Source organism: Ctenopharyngodon idella, chromosome 5, assembly GCF_019924925.1.
Source record: "Ctenopharyngodon idella isolate HZGC_01 chromosome 5, HZGC01, whole genome shotgun sequence".
In the NCBI taxonomy this organism is placed as follows: Eukaryota; Metazoa; Chordata; class Actinopteri; order Cypriniformes; family Xenocyprididae; genus Ctenopharyngodon; species Ctenopharyngodon idella.
This window is the reverse complement of record NC_067224.1, coordinates 24,460,542-24,480,000: the sequence shown is the minus strand read 5'-3', so window position 1 is coordinate 24,480,000 and position 19,459 is coordinate 24,460,542. Positions and strand designations below refer to the sequence as shown.

The 19,459-nt window shown below is 35.8% G+C and overlaps 2 protein-coding genes across 52 annotated transcripts in view; both read left to right on the top strand.

Moving 5' to 3' along the window:
• Positions 1-1,153: 1,153 nt before the first annotated feature.
• On the top strand, positions 1,154-16,387 carry si:dkey-13n15.2 (protein transport protein Sec24C). Of its 2 annotated transcripts, none has more exons than XM_051895475.1 (22): positions 1,154-1,355; positions 1,441-1,481; positions 1,732-1,996; positions 2,140-2,210; positions 2,817-2,885; positions 3,010-3,121; positions 4,662-4,789; positions 4,974-5,109; positions 5,439-5,542; positions 5,711-5,823; positions 5,973-6,164; positions 6,252-6,345; positions 6,455-6,559; positions 6,666-6,833; positions 9,926-10,022; positions 10,318-10,466; positions 10,675-10,813; positions 11,445-11,566; positions 12,078-12,257; positions 14,228-14,425; positions 15,312-15,401; positions 15,606-16,387. In XM_051895475.1, the coding sequence occupies exons 3-22, from the start codon at positions 1,753-1,755 to the stop codon at positions 15,744-15,746; spliced, it is 2,652 nt and encodes an 883-aa protein (XP_051751435.1). In that variant the 5' UTR covers positions 1,154-1,355; positions 1,441-1,481; positions 1,732-1,752; the 3' UTR covers positions 15,747-16,387. The 2 variants fall into 2 exon arrangements, with proteins under 2 accessions (XP_051751435.1, XP_051751434.1); XM_051895474.1 differs by having other exon boundaries at positions 1,155-1,366.
• Positions 16,388-17,322: 935 nt separating this feature from the next.
• The window catches only part of camk2b1 (calcium/calmodulin-dependent protein kinase (CaM kinase) II beta 1), a 71,462-nt gene continuing 69,325 nt past the window's right edge, over positions 17,323-19,459 (top strand). For 18 of the 50 annotated variants that reach the window (XM_051895732.1, XM_051895725.1, XM_051895728.1 and 15 more), the window contains exon 1: positions 17,324-17,619. In XM_051895732.1, the coding sequence (XP_051751692.1) occupies positions 17,558-17,619 (62 nt within the window). In that variant the 5' untranslated portion in view covers positions 17,324-17,557. Of the gene's footprint in view, positions 17,620-19,459 lie in introns of all 50 variants that reach the window. The other 32 variants (XM_051895717.1, XM_051895713.1, XM_051895711.1 and 29 more) reach the window with 5 other exon arrangements.

Genomic DNA, 19,459 nt, shown 5'->3' with positions numbered 1-19,459 from the left:
ATTAAACATGGAAACCTGTGTGTGTGTGTGTGTGTGTGTGTGTGTGTGTGTCTGAATGTGTTAAGCAGGTGAATTCTTGAGTGTAGCCTTCAGCCCTCTTGACCTCATGAATATTACATCAGTGGACTGAGGGCATGCAGAAGATTAGATGAAATATTTACTACCACCTCCACCTCCATTTTTGTTTTAGACAAGTGTTTGTCCAAATGATGAACCACTGTAATAAATAGCTGGCCTTTATGTGCACATTAAACCTCAAAAGCATGTACATTTTTCAAATTACATATTACATACCTCAGATTTACAAATTGCCTAGATGCAAAAATGTTGATTAGAACTGATTAGAAAATAATGCAATTGACTATACTTTGTAATATTTTGGTATTTTATTTATCATTTATCATACGGATCTTTCCAGAAATTAAAAAACAGGATTTTTAACTTCTGCACTGCATTTATATTTTAAATCTCAACTGACTGTCAAACACATACTGTGCTGCACAGAGGAACGCTGTTCACAGGAAAATGATAAGGTAGAGGGTGGAATGAGTTCCTGGGTCATTAAAGGGTTAATGCTGTATTTCTGCATAAGATATGATGTATTAGGAGCTATATTCATTTAAAATAAAACAAATATTATGTAAACACAGTGGTTATGTTGTGTATTTACAAACTTTTAAACGATTTAAGTTCATTTGCTAGTATTAAGTTAAACAATAGTGTTTTTGTAAAAATGAATTAATATAATCAAGCCATTATGCTGGGTTCTGTACTATATTTAAACAGCAGCTGAATTAAAAACAACATGGGTTGTTTTTAACCCAGCATTTTAGAGTGCATACAAACTGTTACTCGCGTTTCATCACTGAACTGAAATAAACACAACATAAACTTTATCTGTTGGACCGTTTGTAGATTTGTAAATTAGTAGATTGAGTGATCAATTGTTTTGATGTTTATCACATTAATTTTTAGTAACAATTCTGAAACATATACAATACATTTTACACAGTGTAAAGTAAATTATATTGTGTTTTCATAAGTATTTTCAGACCTTATTTGTCATTGGTCCACATAGGGCGGAAGTCCCGCATACAAATCTATGGGAAGTCCACTTTGAGGATTGGTAGCGCAGTGCTGCCACCTGGAGGTGATAATGATGATATTGCAACTACTACAATTTGGATGAGAGACGTAGGCTACAGTGTTTACTGTGCGCGTTGGACCGACTTTGAATACGGTATGCTTCTAGTACGGATGACTGAGGGCCTTTCAAACTACTGAAATGCCATGTTTATATGCGTTTTGAGATTTCAACATCTAAGCAGTGACGGAACTGAAGACTGAAACATTATGTGAGCTGAAGGTAACCCAGGCGACCGATTTCTGCATTAATACCCGTATTTCCGTATTAAAACTGGCTATCTTTCTTAATTACAGGGCGACTCGTGCTGAAATCTCCTAACCTGACGCATAACACGGTAAATGTTAATTTTCTCAGTACCGTGCAATCAAATAAATAGGCAAGTGCTTGAATACGAGCGTCAGCGGAGCACATTCATACCGGTGTCAGACGATCAGCTGATCACTGTGACAGTATGGCTGATACAGTATATGCATAATTCCAGAAAGGCTACATAGAGCTGTTTAGGGCTTAATCTGGGATTTTCATTCTGTTTTAATAATGAAACAGAATGACTTTGCTCTGTAATTTTGTCTTTGGTTATAAAGGTTGATTGAATTGGTCATAAAATGGAGGTCCCGGCAATAAACCAGAGCTTTATGCATCAACCACCGCAGCCGTGGGGTGGACAGAGCCACAGGACCTCAACCATGCCTCTAGCCAGCTGTCCACCTCCTCCTTATCACTACCCAAACCTGAACCCAGATCAGCGGAGTGCAACAGTGAGTGTGACCCCAGTGGTCGATACAACAGTAACCTCAGGTCATCGACCTCAGTTACTGTACTGGGACCCCTCACAGCAAAGCTACCTGGGTAAGCAATGGCATAAAAGACCCTAGAACATCATGATGGAGAATTTCACCATCTGATGGAAGAAAGTCATAATTTTATATATATTTATAATTTTTTAAAATGTTTTTACAATCTCTATAATTTTTGATCTTCTCTTTTCACAGACAGAGAACCTGTTCTTGATATTTCTCATATGACGACTCAAGGGATATCACAGAGAAGCTACTCATTACCAGTGAGAGCAATGACAATATAGGGGATATTGCACCACTTTCTTTCTTTCTTTGTTTCTTATTTTTGATTTTATTGTATTTTATTCATAACTCACAAGCTCAAATATAATACTCATTATACTTTATATTTCTAATAGTTTATTATATTATATTATATTACATTATAATATGTGTAATATTTCTAATCTTTATCTAGTGTTAATTATTTTAGCTGTCCTGGAATAATATTCTCACTGTTATTCTACATTGTATTTTTTTTTTAATAGATTAAATACTTCTTAGTAAAATTTGTATTTAACTAGATGCTTTTAAGAAATAACAACATAGATAATTACATATTTTAAAATAGAAGAGAAAAAATATTTAATTTAAAATTTTGTATTGTTTCTACCAGTCTCTGCATCTGACAATCAAACATCTTTTTCCCCAGACAGAGAGAGAACTTTAATGAGGAATTGCTGAACAGTGTCATCAGTATAGCTTGTATGTGGTTGAGGAAATTTAGCATTACATTTGCACTCTGTTTTAATTGTCTCAGTTTCTACTTTTATCAACGCATCTATACTGAATTTTTTGAAGGATCACTTTTTTTCCCTTTCTTTTGTCAGGCGAGTCCAGTGTCAAATTCTAAGACAGAGTCTCGGTATGGTCTGGATCCTCAGCTTCTACCCAGTGTGGTAAATGAACTTGTCCTTCTTATTCTGTGTTGCTTTCATCATGACTGCTCAGGTTTGATTACACTGCTGTGTATGGCTGTGTTGTTTTGTCTCTTTCTATATCCTCTGTCTCCTAAATGTACAGGTCCAGGTGATTAAAGAGGACAAGATCCAGTGGGAAGGGAAAGTGTTTGTTTCAGAGTCCAAATCTTCAGTTCCCCCTCTCTCCTCAACACAATGCACCCTGGAGGACAGAGGTATCATCACTGTTGCCAAATTTAGCCACATCTTTTGACTTTATGCGAACCCAAATTCGCATAAAAAATAAATGTCATGCACCTGGTTTCCTTTCTTATCACAGCGAAATTATATTGACTTTAACTGACTTTCAGACAATGATGGAGCCAGAGACACAAAGGTAATGAAATATTGACAGCTGTTGCTCCTATAAACAGACATTATGATAATCTCAAACACAGATGCTGTTTTTCAGTCTCATAAATACAGCAGCACATTAATGATGGAGTCCTGCTGATACTAACACACAATATGCTTCCCATTTCCATCACCGGTTTACTGTTCTTTTTCTTAATGAGGCTATTTTTTAAAAGTAATAATGAGTGAAATAATCATTCTTATTATTACATCTGTTTTGGAAAAAATATGAATTATCAGTTTGTATAATATTAATAATATTAATGTAGTATAGTAATAATAACAATTATTATTATTATTACAATTATTATATAATCAATATGCTACTTAAATGCTACTATTAGTACTAGTAATACCAATAATATAAGTTAAATTCAAAACATTTAGTGCTGTTTGACACTGTTTGACCAACTACAACATCTTGCAGCAAAAAGTATCACTGTACATTGATAGATAAAAAAAAGTAACCACATATTTATTTATTTATTTATTTATTGAGAAAGAAAGTAGCATCAGAAAAAATAATTGATATGGGTAATAAAAAAAAAAAACATTATTATTGATAATAATAATTTAAAGAGTAATTCCGCAGATTTTAACCAGCTTTACAGTAGTTTATGCAAATGAACAATGTTCACTCTTTCTCCGTGCTACCTGCACCAAGATATACATGTTTATTTGCCAGCAAAAGTCCTAAGCCCTGTCGCAGCAAATAGCCTCATGGGTAGCACTCTAACATGTAGTGCAATTGCACTTTGAGTGACCCAGATTCGACCCAGGCTAGTGGTCCTTTCACAGTCCTGCCCCCCTCTTTCTCCCAATTTGCTTCCTCTCCTCTATTCAACTGTGCTAAATCAAGGCAAAAATACCCAAAATAAAAAAAATAAAAAAAGTATTAAGCTGTCAACTTTTGACAACTCCAGGGCTTTTGTGAAAACGACATGTTGTACTTCCATGTTTTTTTTTTAATCCCCACACATGGACAGTTGGATTGAGCCTATTGCATTATGGGTGTTGATGTTTTCTTACCTTTTTGGCAAAAGGAACACCACAGCCCTTTTCTCTGTTTTCTCTAGTCATGTAGCACCAATTTCAAAAAATGTTTCACCTTTCTACGGCATAGATGGCAAAATAGACAGAAAAAATACTGAGAATAGATACTTTTTAATGGCCATCAATGGAGAGTCATGCTTTTGGTACAAGATAGTTAGTAGTTGAGTAAACTAGCAGCATGCTAACTAGCAAAACCTTTGGTTGTTATAAGTGAAAACAAGATTTTAATATTGTACAACACAATGTATACTCACTTTTTTGTTTAGTTTTGTTTAGTTTTTTGTTGTTGTTGTTGTTGTTGCTTCACAGGTAATGCCACACCTCGTTTTATCCGATGTACTTCCTACAGTTTCCCTGTTGAGGCTCAGTCAGCTCAGAAGAGTCATCTCCCATTGGGTGCAATCGTGTGTCCGCTGGCCAGGCCTGAGAAAGGAGAAGTATGTATTGGAAAAAAAACAGAAAACATTTATTTTGGGGTGTTCTAAACGAATAAGATATCCTAAAGAAAATGTCACTTTTGTCTTATTTGCCAGAATGTTGAGTCACCTTCACATGGTCCTCAGTGTTGCCTAATTCATTTAAATATGAACTACTACTTTTAAACGTGAATGTTTTTCTCAGCGTGATGTGCCAGTGTGTGAGGCAGGAGATTGCGTTAAGGGCTGTGTGCACTGTGGGGCCTTCATGAGCCCTGCTATGAACTGGCAGGACTGCGGGCAAAGATTCTACTGTCCTTTCTGCAACAAACTCACTGAAGGTAAGTCTTGTTTGGCCTACTGTCATTCTCAGTTTTTGCTTAAAGGGATAGTTCAGCCAAAAATGAAAATTCTGTCTTCATTTACTCCCCTCAAGTTGTTCCAAACCTGTATGAATTTCTTTCTTCTGCTGAACATCAACTGTTTGGTTACCCATATTCTTCAAAATATCTTCTTTAGTGTTTAGCAGAAGAAAGAAATTCATACAGGTTTGGATCAACTTGAGGCTCAGCAAATGATGACAGAATTTTCATTTTTGGGTGAACTATCCCTTTTAAAGATGTGCACATATGTCCTCCCATCTTTGCTCAAACATGTCGTTTTCTCATAGTGCCATGGCAGTCCTATCAGCCCACTAATCAGGGCCGCCGTGTTGACTGGGAAAAAAAACCTGAGCTCAGTCTTGGCTCATATGAGATCCTGGAGAAACAGACGGTCAGGAATGGCGTGGATTTGTTATTTCTTCTCTGTTACGTTCTTTGATTGTATTGTATTGTATTATGCAATGTACATAGAAATGTCAGCTTTTATATTGATGTCAGTTTTATCTGACAGATTATTTCTTGTTAATTATTTTCACTTAATTCATGATCTTTTAAACAGGGTAAAGCTGCTGTGTTGCTGATGGCGATAGATATTTCTGCCAGTGCAATGAGAACAGGGCAGCTAGACCACATTTGTCAGCAGATTAGTTCTCAGTTGCAAGCTTTAAATGGGTAAGGGACATTAACATTTAAAATGTTCACCATCCAGTCCAGTAGTTTAAAATCAAGTCCCTTTCTACATTTGTTTTTTTATCATTAAATATTATATTTCACTCATTATGGAAGTAAAATGGCTTGTGAATGTTATGTCATTGTTTTAGGCCTGATGAAACTGACCAATCAGATCTTCGAGTGGGTTTGATGACCTATGACAGCCGGATCCATCTGTATAACCTGAGCCCAGCTCTGTCCCGCCCCCACATGATGGTCATCACTGATTGTGAGGAGCTGGAACTTCCTGTGGTGGAGGGCCTTCTGGTGCCACTGAAAGACTGCATACACATAGCTGAGAGGTTTTCACACAGCAGTTGTTCTACTAATAAAATGTAATGTTAATACAAAAGTGAAAAGTTTAAAAATAACACCTTCTTCTTGGACAGAGTTCTACAGGAAATTGCGCTTTTCAATCCTGAATCTGAAAACAGATCCAGCTCACAAGAGCTTTCTGTTTCTGCAGGACTGAAAATTCTTCAGGTAAGAGCCTTAACATGAGTTTTAAACACATACACATGCCCTTGCTGGAAAGTTTAATGTTTGTGCAGCAAATGTTGTTTTATGAATCTCTTATGCCTCGTTTCAATAGGCTGCAGGGTCTCCTGGCAAATTATTGATCTTTCATTCCTCACCTGTTTCTGAAGGCACAAATCAGAAAAGCTCCTCTGGATTCTTCAGCTCTAGCAAAATGAAGGTGAATTAAATAACATGCCATTTTTCCACAATATTGTCCATAAAGCTTGTTTTGAGATTTATCAAATAGTGTTTTCTTTCTCTGTTTGCTCTTGGATTCATATTAGTCAATTTTCCAAGGACCAGATTCTTCAACCTCATTGGCTAAAGAGTGTGTCAATCAAGGCTGCAGTGTGCACATGTTTTTGTTCTCCCATCAAGAAGTAGGCGGAGCTTGGCCAGGGCACATCCCTTTTCTCACAGGGGGTGGGCTCATCTGCTATAACAGTCTACAGGTAATAAATGCCATGTGCACTTTGTTGACATCAACTACACCCTCGTGTCCTATTATGTCAGAAGAAGCTTGTCTGAAAACCCTAGAGCCCAATTACTCTAAAACTGCTGCACAGATTTAAAAATTCGAACAACCCAATGGCTGCCTCGAGAATTAGCCTGGAATGTCATAATGGTTGGTACTTGTTAAAAATCTCTGCTGCTAATTCAAACTTTTTTGTAGAGGCATCCTATTAACTGGAAACAGAGGTGCCACTAGGGTTTCTGGGCCCCCTGGACAGTTTATACTGCTCCAAGAGGACCGTCCCTGCAATTAGAGTACTGTAGTATTAGATGAAAAATGTCTACTAAATGACAAGTAACCAGATAATAAAGATGATGATTTACTGGGAATGTGCAGAATCATCAAGCTCTTTGCTACAGAAATCATAGTGATCTTTCATTGTAGAATCTTTTTAAACTGAATATAATGCAAATTATACAGTATTATACAGGTGCTGGTCATATAATTAGAATATCATCAAAAAGTTGATTTATTTCACTAATTCATTCAAAAAGTGAAACTTGTATATTATATTCATTCATTACACACAGACTGATATATTTCAAATGTTTATTTCTTTTAATTTTGATGATTATAACTGACAACTAAGGAAAATCCCAAATTCAGTATCTCAGAAAATTAGAATATTGTGAAAAGGTTCAATGTTGAAGACACCTGGTGCCACACTCTAATCAGCTAATTAACTCAAAACACCTGCAAAGGCCTTTAAATGGTCTCTCAGTCTAGTTCTGTAGGCTACACAATCATGGGGAAGACTGCTGACTTGACAGTTGTCCAAAAGATGACCATTGACAGCTTGCACAAGGAGGGCAAGACACAAAAGGTCATTGCAAAAGAGGCTGGCTGTTCACAGAGCTCTGTGTCCAAGCACATTAATAGAGAGGCGAAGGGAAGGAAAAGATGTGGTAGAAAAAAATGTACAAGTAATAGGGATAACCGCACCCTGGAGAGGATTGTGAAACAAAACCCATTCAAAAATGTGGGGGAGATTCACAAAGAGTGGACTGCAGCTGGAGTCAGTGCTTCAAGAACCACTACGCACAGACGTATGCAAGACATGGGTTTCAGCTGTCGCATTCCTTGTGTCAAGCCACTCTTGAACAACAGACAGCGTCAGAAGCGTCTCGCCTGGGCTAAAGACAAAAAGGACTGGACTGCTGCTGAGTGGTCCAAAGTTATGTTCTCTGATGAAAGCAAATCTTGCATTTCCTTTGGAAATCAGGGTCCCAGAGTCTGGAGGAAGAGAGGAGAGGCACACAATCCACGTTGCTTGAGGTCCAGTGTAAAGTTTCCACAGTCAGTGATGGTTTGGGGTGCCATGTCATCTGCTGGTGTTGGTCCACTGTGTTTTCTGAGGTCCAAGGTCAACGCAACCATATACCAGGAAGTTTTAGAGCACTTCATGCTTCCTGCTGCTGACCAACTTTATGGAGATGCAGATTTCATTTTCCAACAGGACTTGGCACCTGCACACAGTGCCAAAGCTACCAGTACCTGGTTTAAGGACCATGGTATCCCTGTTCTTAATTGGCCAGCAAACTCGCCTGACCTTAACCCCATAGAAAATCTATGCGGTATTGTGAAGAGGAAGATGCGATATGCCAGACCCAACAATGCAGAAGAGCCACTATCAGAGCAACCTGGGCTCTTATAACACCTGAGCAGTGCCACAGACTGATCGACTCCATGCCACGCCGCATTGCTGCAGTAATTCAGGCAAAAGGAGCCCCAACTAAGTATTGAGTGCTGTACATGCTCATACTTTTCATGTTCATACTTTTCAATTGGCCAAGATTTCTAAAAATCCTTTCTTTGTATTGGTCTTAAGTAATATTCTAATTTTCTGAGATACTGAATTTGGGATTTTCCTTAGTTGTCAGTTATAATCATCAAAATTAAAAGAAATAAACATTTGAAATATATCAGTCTGTGTGTAATGAATGAATATAATATACAAGTTTCACTTTTTGAATGGAATTAGTGAAATAAATAAACTTTTTGATGATATTCTAATTATATGACCAGCACCTGTACTCTCATGTTTATTATAGCTCCTATTTGACTATTAGTGACCTGTTAGATATCTTTTGTTTAATGTGATATTTTTTACATTGTCATATATTCTCTTAGTTCTTTCTTTGTTTCAGTATTTATTTTTCCTCATAAACAAAATCAGTAGTCATGTGTAGGTTTTCTAAAACATTTCTGTGCTTTCGGCTTTTGACTTTCACATTTAAATGTGAAAGTGAATCCTTAAAATTATAATTCCATGTGTGTATGGAATAAAGGAGTCAGTCCCAAGGCTGCATTTATTTGATCAAAAATACAGTAAAAACTGTGAAATGTTACAATTAAAAATTGTTTTCTATTTTAGAAAGAAACATTTCTTCTTATTATCAATGTTGAAAACAGTTGTGCTGCTTAACATTTTTTTTGTGGAAACCGGATTTTTTGATGAATAGAAAGTTTATTAATGTCTTCAATTTTCACTCTTCACTGATCAATGAAATGCATCCTTGCTGAATAAAAGTATTAATTTCTTAGTAGCACTTTATTTTACAGTCCTGTTACCCATGTACATACTATGTACTTATTACAGTAATTACAATAACTGGGTAATAACTAGGTACTAACCCTGAACCTAACCTTAACCCAAAATAAAATAAAGTAAGCCAATTTCCTTTAAAAAAAAAAAAAAAGAATCTTATTGACCCCAAACTTATGAATGGTAGTGTAAGTGTACCTCTATTTCTGTGACTTTCTAGTAACTCAGACAACCTGTCATCACTTTGGTTCTGTACACTATGCGGATTTATTGTAATCTCAGTTATTGTAATCCTCCTGAATGTTTCTAGAGTGAAGTTTTCATTTTCAGAATGCAGTTGTCACTCCTGTAAATAACTAATCTCTGTGTGAAGAGAACTTGATTAAGCAATCAGAAGAGTAGTGACAACCGTCTTTTACGCAATGTGAACATGCCCAAACTGTGTCATTTCATAATAGATTTTTCCATGTACTTTTCTTTTGCAGTCAGAGATGGAAGAGGAACACTTCCGAACTGATCTGAGCAGATGTGTGAACATGCAGATGGCCTTCAAAGTTCAACTCAGAGTTTTTGTCAGTAAAGGTAATCAGAGGGGCATTTAAAAGAATCTAGTTACCCAGATTCAAAGACAGAGGAACTGTGAGAGGAACTTTCATGTATACCTTCTTTTTTTTTTAATGTAGTCAAAATAATAGTAGACACAGAGCATACATATGTTTCATATTCTATATAAAACCTTACATAGTATCTAAAGTATCCAGTCATTTGAATATGAGATAGTCACTTTGATGTAACATGAATTAATTTCATGAATTCCAGATGATATTCATAAATTGCTGGTGGGTCTATTAACAGCCCAATCGCTATGTCTCTGCAGAGATGCGCATATCTGGTTGCTATGGCTCCATCATCGCCGATTCTGACTCCTGCTGTGTTTCCATGGCAGCGCTTGATTGGCGCACAGCTCTGGCATTTGAGTTCACTCACAACAAATCTTTGGATGAAACGAGGGGTGTAGCCATACAGGTTGGATTGATGGGATGTCATTGGATGTATGGATTGATATATAATCATAAATCATCATATTAAATTATAGTCAGTCTCAAATTATATTTAATAAGTTATACTTATCTGAGAGTAATTGATACAGTATGATAAATAATTTAGTGTGTTGTTCAACTAATATATTTATCGTAATTCATTTGTTTGGTTCCCTTCTCATCTGTTGGTGTAGTTTGTGCTGTCATATAGTAACTCCTCTGGAGAGAACAGGACACGGATACACACCGTCATTCTGTCCGCAACCCATCAACTACTAGACACCTTTAGAAGCAGCCAAGCTGAGACGCTCCTCACATTTTACTGCAAGAAAAGTATAAAAACAGTGTTTGCTGTGTAATCCATACAGTAATGTGATCATTCTGCCTACAATATTCTTAAAATCAACATGGAATCATTTGTGACCCTATTTACCTTCTTAATATAATATCATATATACATACACTATTGTTCAAAAGTTTGGGGTCAAACTTCTTTTTTTTTTTTTTTTTCAAAAAATCAGAAAAAATGTATTACAGTTTCTACAAAAATGTTAAGCAGCACAACTGTTTTCAACATTGATAATAATGAGAAATGTTTCTTGAGCGCCAAATCAGCGTGTTAGAAGGGTCATGTGACACTGAAGATTGGAGTAATTATGCTGAAAATTCAGCTTTGCCATCGATTACATTTGGAAATATATTAAAATGCAATAGCTATTTTTAATTGTAATAATAATATTATAATATTATTACAATATTATAGTTTTTACTGTAGTTTTTGATCAAATGAAACATTAAAAAAACTAACCAACCCCAAACATTTGAACAGTAGTGTATATATAATATATGAATATTGTATAGAAATTAGCAATGTGTAATCAGTTGTTGTTTTTTCACTGAGCGCAGTCTTCCCGATTTTACTTGAATTTTGTTAACTTTATTTGTCAATGTGTGTGTGAGTCAGTGTATTCCTTAGCACTGGAGAGTCCACTGCAATCCCTGCGGGAGGAGTTACAGACGGAGGTTACTGAGATGTTGGCTTGCTTCAGGAAACACAGCTGCTCTACCTCTGTGTCCCCAGGACAGGTTAGTTCTTCACATATTTCTCTCTCTTTAATGAGAGTTCTCTCCAGAGATTTATCATACAGTTTTAGATTGAGCAATAATTTTAGTCAAATTTTAAAACCATGATCTGTGATACCAATTAAAAAAACAAGCTCCAGCTGTCTTCAGTCCAATTAACTTTTAATTGCTTAAATGAATGGTCACCTTTTTTTTTTCACATTGCCTTGTTTGGGCAAAAAGCCCTTGACAATTATTAGTGAATTGTGTAATTACAGCTTAATCAGATATTTTAGACCTGTGAAGATTTCTTTGAATATTTGGGGGAAAAAGTTTAAGAAAAATACAAACAGTTTTAGGAGATGACAGACAGTTACTCTGATCTCAATTAACTTTACTATTCATTAGCCATATTACTGGTGCAGGGACAGATAATATTACTACAAAGCCATTCTTGTGAATCCTATTTCATTTGGACAATGGAGTCTTGAATGTCATTCTCTTCTCTCTGTGTGTCTTTTTTTTTTTCTGTCAGCTGGTGCTGCCTCAGTTTCTGAAAGCCGTACCTGTCTACATTAACAGTCTGCGCAAGAGTGAAGTGCTGCTGCCTGGGCTGCGTAGCTCTGTACATCAGCGTCTACAACTGCGTAGCCTCATTGTCTCCATGGACACGCTGAGCACTGCTTCTCAGTTCTACCCACTTATTCTGCCTTTGGTGAGAGACAGACATCTAGAACATTCTGTTCATCCAAATTAGTCCCTGAAATGAGACCGTTTCCTTGTCTGTAAGAATTTGTAATTCTCAGTTGGATTGTTATGCACATGGTGGGATTTAGAGATGCCACATTCTTCACTGCACTAGCAATAAATGCATCTACTGTACTCTATCTCTCGCTCTATTTATAGAATTTTTTTTTTGCTTATTATGTCAAGATTTCTGGCACAAAGGACAGTTATAATTGGTTATGCACAATATATTAGTACCTTATTTAAAATCAGCTGATATTAAAGATTTCTTTTGTAATTTATCAGTATAATTTATCAAGATATGATCAATATTGGATATATATCAGCCAATATTGAATATTCAATTGTGCATGCTTATTTCTGCTATTTTTTTTAATTACTTTTAGTTTACTTTAGGGTCTGTTATTTTTACTTTTTAGATTGCCTTTGCTTTCATCTAATGCTCACTTAAATGTGCAGTAATTGATTTCTGAGAAACTCTGTTGAAAGTGGATCGAACTGAGCTCCACAACACACCTGTAGCCAATCAGCAGTAGGGGGCGTATGCACTAATGATGAGGAGGAGAGAGAGTGAGCAAGAGGGACATTTGAAGAAAGAGAGATATCTGAGAGACATTACAAAAGAGAAAAGATCAGGAATATCACTGAAAAAAGAAGGGTTATGATCAGGCAAGAGCTTTAGGACCCGCATTTATGGGTTACTGGCCATAGCATGAAAATAATTATCAGCTTATTAGTTAAAATAAATCAATCAATCTTGTTTTAATGACAGTCTTTCACAGTGAATGACCTATACAGTATAAATAGGCTACTTTTCTTATAAGAGCACTTTTTGTAAAACACTTCTATAATAAATGGTATTGTAGCTTTGTGTCATGTCTACAAAGTCTGTCTACATACAGTACCTGTCAAAAGTTTGGAAAGATTACAATTTTTTTTGTTTTTGAAGTCTATTATGCTCACCAAGGCTGCATTTATTTAATCAAAAATACAGTAAAAACAGTAATGTTGCAAAATATTATCACAAATGGAAAGAACTGTTTTCTATTTGAATATATTTTAGAATGAAAATTATTCCAATGTTGGCAAAGTTGAATTTTCAGCATCATTACTCCAGTCTTCAGTGTCACATGATCCTTCAGAAATTTGCTGCTCATGTAGCATTTCTTATTATTATCAATGTTGAAAACAGTTGAAATGGTAATATTTTTTCAGGATTCTTTGATGAATAGAAAGCTCAATGTACAGCATTTATTTGCATTTATTAAATTTATTTATTAAATGTATTAAAGCATTTATTAAACAAATCTTTTGTAACATTATAAATGTCTTCACTATCACTTTTGATCAATTTAATGCATCCTTGATAAATAAAAGTATTATTCTCTCTCTCTTATTTTTAATCTTATCACAAATGTTTGAATGGCATCGTTTCCAAAAAAATGTGAAGCAGCAAAAACTGTTTTTAACATTGATAATAATAATAAGAAGAAGAAGAAGAAGAAGAAGAAGAGGAAATGTTTCATGAGTATCAAATCATCACATTAGAATGTTTTCTGAAGGATCATGTGACAATGAAGACTGAAGTAATGTAAAATTACTGAAAGTATTCAGCTGAAAATTCAGCTATGCCATCACAGGAAGAAATTACATTTTCTCATTTAAAATAGAAAACAATTATTTTAAATTGTATAATATTTCACAATATTACTGTTTTTACTGTATTTTTGATTAAATAAATGCAGCCTTGGCTTTTTTCAAAAACATTAAAAATTGCATTGTTTCCAAAAAAAAAAAAAAAAAAAAAAAAAAGGAAGGAAGGAAAATCCATGTCACAATTAAGTCCAAAACAAGCTTCCACCTAAAATGTTGATGCTTTCTCTCCTGAAGGGGATGATGAAGTCAACGTCTCTGTGTTTATTCTTCTCTCCCCTGCAGTCCGTCTCTGCTGATAATGGCAACATGCCATCATTAGGGGAAGCCTTGCGCTGCACTGTCTCTAGTCTGGATCCAGGGGCTCTGTATCTGATCTACTGCCCACTGGCACTGCTCCTTTGGGTGGGCAGCTGTGTGCCTTCTCATACTCTTCTACAGCTTTTCAACACCAACTCCTTCTCCTTCCTCACATCTGGAGAGGTGAGACAAGGACACGTTGAGCTGGCGTTTACATTTACATTTATTCATTTAGCAGACTTTCTCCAAAGTGACTGACAAATAAAATGATACAAATAAAGCAATTCATCTGGGGAGAATCTAAATGTTTTTTAAAAGAAGTCTTTCTTGCTCACCAAGGCTGCATTTGTTTGATCCAAAATACAGTAAAAATAGTAATATTGTGAAATATTATTACAATGTAAAATCATAATTTTTATTAGGATGTATATTTTAAAAAGTAATTTATTTCTGTGATGTCAAAGCTGAATTTTCAGCATCATTACTCCACGTGATCCTATAGAAATCATTCTAATATGATTTGGTGCTCAAGAAACATTATTATCATCAGTGTTGAAAACAGTTGTGCTGCTTAACATTTTTTTTTTTTTTCAGAATTCTTTGATGAACAGAAAGTTCAAAAGAATTTATTTAAAATAGAAATCTTTTTTAACATTATAAATGTCTTTACTTTCACTTTTGATCAATTTAATGCATCCTTGCTGAATAAAAGTATTAGTTACTTTTAATATATGTATCTTACTGACCCTAAGCATTTACATGGTAGTGTATAATGGTGATTTGGTTGAATTTAATTGAAAAAAACTAAATCGTTCACTTTGTGCTACAAATTAATTTTTAAAAGTTGTTTTAAAACAGAATTTTTTTTTAAATTAAATTTTTAAAAAATATATTCTATATCATCTCTCTATTAATTATACTACTAATTTAACAAGAATTAGTGAAATGATAAAGTGGTTTTAGGTGGAGTATAGCATGTCATGCCGCAGGACACACTTTTAGTGATTTTTAGTGCTCTGACTTCACTTTAGTCTTGTTACATGTGTGTGTGTTGTATGTTCTCTTGTAGATCAATCTTCCAGTGCTTGAGAACTCCCTCTCCATCAGCACCAGAGCTCTCATATGCTTTCTGCAGTCCTCGGCAGCTGTTACTCTCCAGGTGAATGACTCGCATGTTTCATTCAGGAACTGACAGGATGTGGACACACAATTAACTTATTGCAACAAAAAACAATCAGCACAGCTAAAACCACAGTATTGGAACGCAGTTTTTCCTTTCAACACTCAATTGTGGAATTAACATATTTTCAATTGTGTTATTAGTTGATTAAGTTTGTTTTAAAGTGTGTTTCTTTCTGTTCAGCTAAAATTGGTGCGTGAGGGTGAGAGCTGTGCGGAGTCTCTGCAGCGCCTCCTGGTGGAGGACAAGAGTCCTAACGGTGGAGCCTCATACGCCGATTTCCTTTTTCATCTTCATGTCAATGCATTGCGTCTTATTGTGTGACGGTCTCTTCTTATAGACAAGGCTGTCTTATTTGACTTTGGAATATTTGTAAAGCATTTTGTGATAGTTCAGTCCCATTGCAGTTTACCTTTGTAGCCACTGCTGCCATTCTTAAATCAATGAGAAACAAGAAAACTGTCTTGTATTCATTTACCTCTGAAATAGGAGTTTAGTAAATTCACATTCAGTGTGACCAGGAGAAACACTAAATACTAAGAATAGTCCTTTAAATCTCAAGGGCTCAGAATGACTGAATACTGTTTGAACTCCCATCAAACACTAAATCATCACATCAAAGTGATTAATGATTGTGTATTTGAAGTGTGGTTTTGGTTCTAGACATGGGTTTGATTTAATATTTGCTCTTGAATTTTGCGCTCTGAATTGAAATTCATGAATTTGCCCAACTGGCCGTGGTGAGTTAGAGTGTACATATTAATATTTTAAGCAATAATATATTCATAGAATTGTTGGTTTCTTTGCACCTCAATATTTAATGTCTTGATAATAACACTGATATTTTCAATGGGCCATCAGCATGTGAACCCAACATTACAGTTTTAATCATTTATGTTACATTTCTTTTGTATGAAGAAGATACTTTTCTCTCCAAAAATGAATAAATAACTGTAAATGTGTGATTGGCTCTGAATCATTCTCGGCCGAATCTCTTTATCATTGATCTTCTTTCCAATGTATGTTCTTATGAATTTCTGCCCCTCCTCCACAGAGAGCTGAAAGAGAGCGAGAAACACTCCTAATGAGTCATACCAAATCTAATTAGTATAATTGGGGTTAATGATGTTGACATTGAGCTGAATATGAAATATCCAAGTGGGCGTCCATGTTCGTTATCTAATGGTTGAAAATACACACACACACACATCCAAATGAGCAGTGTAATGGGTGAACATGATGGAACTATTAGCTAAAAAAAATCATTTTAATGCATCTGACCATTTTAATGTAAAAAGAAAAGTTTCCTAATAGAATGAGTAGAATTGATTGCACAAGATAATGACTTTGTGCATTGCTTTTAGGATACATGTGAAAGGTCAAGAGGAAAGCCAACAAAAGCCATGTCAGTCACCACCCATTCAAAAATATACCCTGTGGAAAAACCATTTACATTTATCCTCGTGAACGCAAAAGACAACATATCGAGTATAATCCGACCTATCATGCACAAAAAAATAAATAAATAATTTGCTTCAAACATTAGAGTATAAAACAGAATAAATAAAATACAAATGTCATAAAAATAAAACACACACATACATAGGCTATATATACGTATATATTATAGCCTATATATAGCCATAATTTTTCCCAGAAACCATAAATGCTTGTTTGTTTTTATGTATTTAATATTTTATTTTCGTCTATCAACGATGCTTTATTTGAGTGTTTCTTTTGCTTTACAGGACACTAACGTGATTACGTAAGAGCTCATCGAAATACAAATAGCCCCCCTCATGGTTTGTCCCTATTTGGAGATACAATAACAGTAACCCAGCAGCGCGCCCACGCACGCCAGTTCTACACTCCGCCGACAGGTGGCGATCGTGAGTCAGCTGTCAGCGCGCTCTCGCAGTCTATTTTGAAGGCAGGCGATTGGAGCACAGCGCGGGGGTGAGGACGCCCGCTGTCAGCATACACGCTACCCTACTCACCATTAACCTGTCATTTCAAAACATATCAGGCTTTTTTTTTGAGCGCAAGATCGAGGTGAATATCCCGGACGCTGTAGCTCGCCGAATCAAGGACGACTTTAAATTCTTAAAGCGTGTCCGAGTCCGAGACGGGAAGACATGGCCACGACTACATGTACGCGCTTCACGGACGAATATCAGCTGTACGAGGAGCTGGGCAAGTGAGTATCACGCGGTTAACGATTGTGCATGTGTGGAACTGTCCTGCATGAAGATTGCATGGTAATATTTGGGCAGGGAAAGCAAACCGACAGCAGACGCGAGGCGTGGTGGTGCCCCGATAAACGTGCTGTCACAGAGGGAGGAGATAGATACAAGCAAGTCCTGCCAAGATCCGCTGACCACCACTCGGACCCTTTAATATGACTTCAAAACAACCCACTTACTGCAGATACAACAAATATTCATTAGTGCATTGCCTTACAAAATGATATTTCATGTTCAAATGTAAAAGTAAAAATGCATGTTCAAAACGTAGTGCCAGTTTGCACTGGGTTGTATTTGACATGTCTACTTAATTAACATCGTCCTTTTTCTGTAACGTACTTTATATGCCGGGAACTAATCGTTCTTTTTATTCGGATCTTTTCAAGGAATCGATTGAGCTGGTTCACAAAAGCAGTCAACTATTTGTTCACAAATCTGATTGAATCGGTCCGAGAGGTTCTCAAATTAACTCGGTTCTCGGCATTTGGACTGAATCAATCGAAAATTTTTATTTTGGGGCGAATTTACAGCAGAAATATTAACAAATAAAACGTATGCAGAAACAAATTCGAAAATGACATTTCATTCAAATATTTTTCAGCTAAGATGTGTAACTAATTAAATTCTAATTTTAGGATTATATACTGCAAATTCAAATTATATTTAGGTTTTTAAATAACATTTGGGGGCTAAAAGCCATTTGTCATCTTTTGAATTTCAAAGTTTCAGATACGTGATTGAATTTAGAGATAATGTAAATCCCCTCTGGGAATCAGGTATTGCATGAACAATGTGTGAATGGTGAGACAGGAAGAGGAACTGAACAGTGAGGATGATGAGATGTAGTGATGCTTTCACAGATCTGAAGGGACAGGAGCATTTGATGAGGGTCTCCTCACCCCTCGGGCCCGAGGTTTAGCAGAAAACAAATTGCACTTTTCTGCTCAAACCAGCGGAAATATGCAGATGGTTGCACGTGACCTCTGACAGCACATTGTAGCACGAATTGCATGTGACCTGTGTGTTTGTCTCTCTCTTTTACCCAGTAGCTCCAGTCATCCCAGTAATGCAGAGAGATGTGGAGGAGGAGCTAGAGTCTTTGTGTCACACACACACACACACACACACACACACACACACACACACACACACACACACACACATACATCCAGCCCTTATAAATCACTAAGGGCTTTAACTGGCCTGACAAAAACAGGCCCCTTTGAAGAGCACTTTAATGATAACTATGGCTTGTTAAATTCTGCCTAGAGACGACCCCTGACATGATTGGAACTGGTTTTAAAATTTTTGAAAACAATTTTTTTTATGATGTCTGTTGACTTTTGATGTCACCTATGTATTGTTTACGCTAAGACCAGAGACGTATTAAGAAAGTAAAATAAGGGTCAATGGTGTGATTTATCAAATCCCGAAGGCTGCGAATGAATTAAATATATGTGCAGCGTGTTTCAGAGCAAAGCGCAGCACTGTGTTCCTTTACACATGAACAGCTCATGATCCGATGTTTTCAGAGCTCTGTTTGGAGTAAATGCATGTTATAAGTGACTATTTGCAGTTTTCTACCAAAATAAAAAATAATGATGGTTTAACATTTAAAAAAAAAAAAAAGAAAAAAAAAGTAAATATTAGTAAAATAAAATTAGTACTATATTATGTTTCTTAAATACTACATTTTTTTTTAATTTTACAGTGAAATATAATTGTTTCATTAATATTTTATATTTTTTAAGTTAATATTTTAATTGGTAATAATAATAATAATAATTATATTAT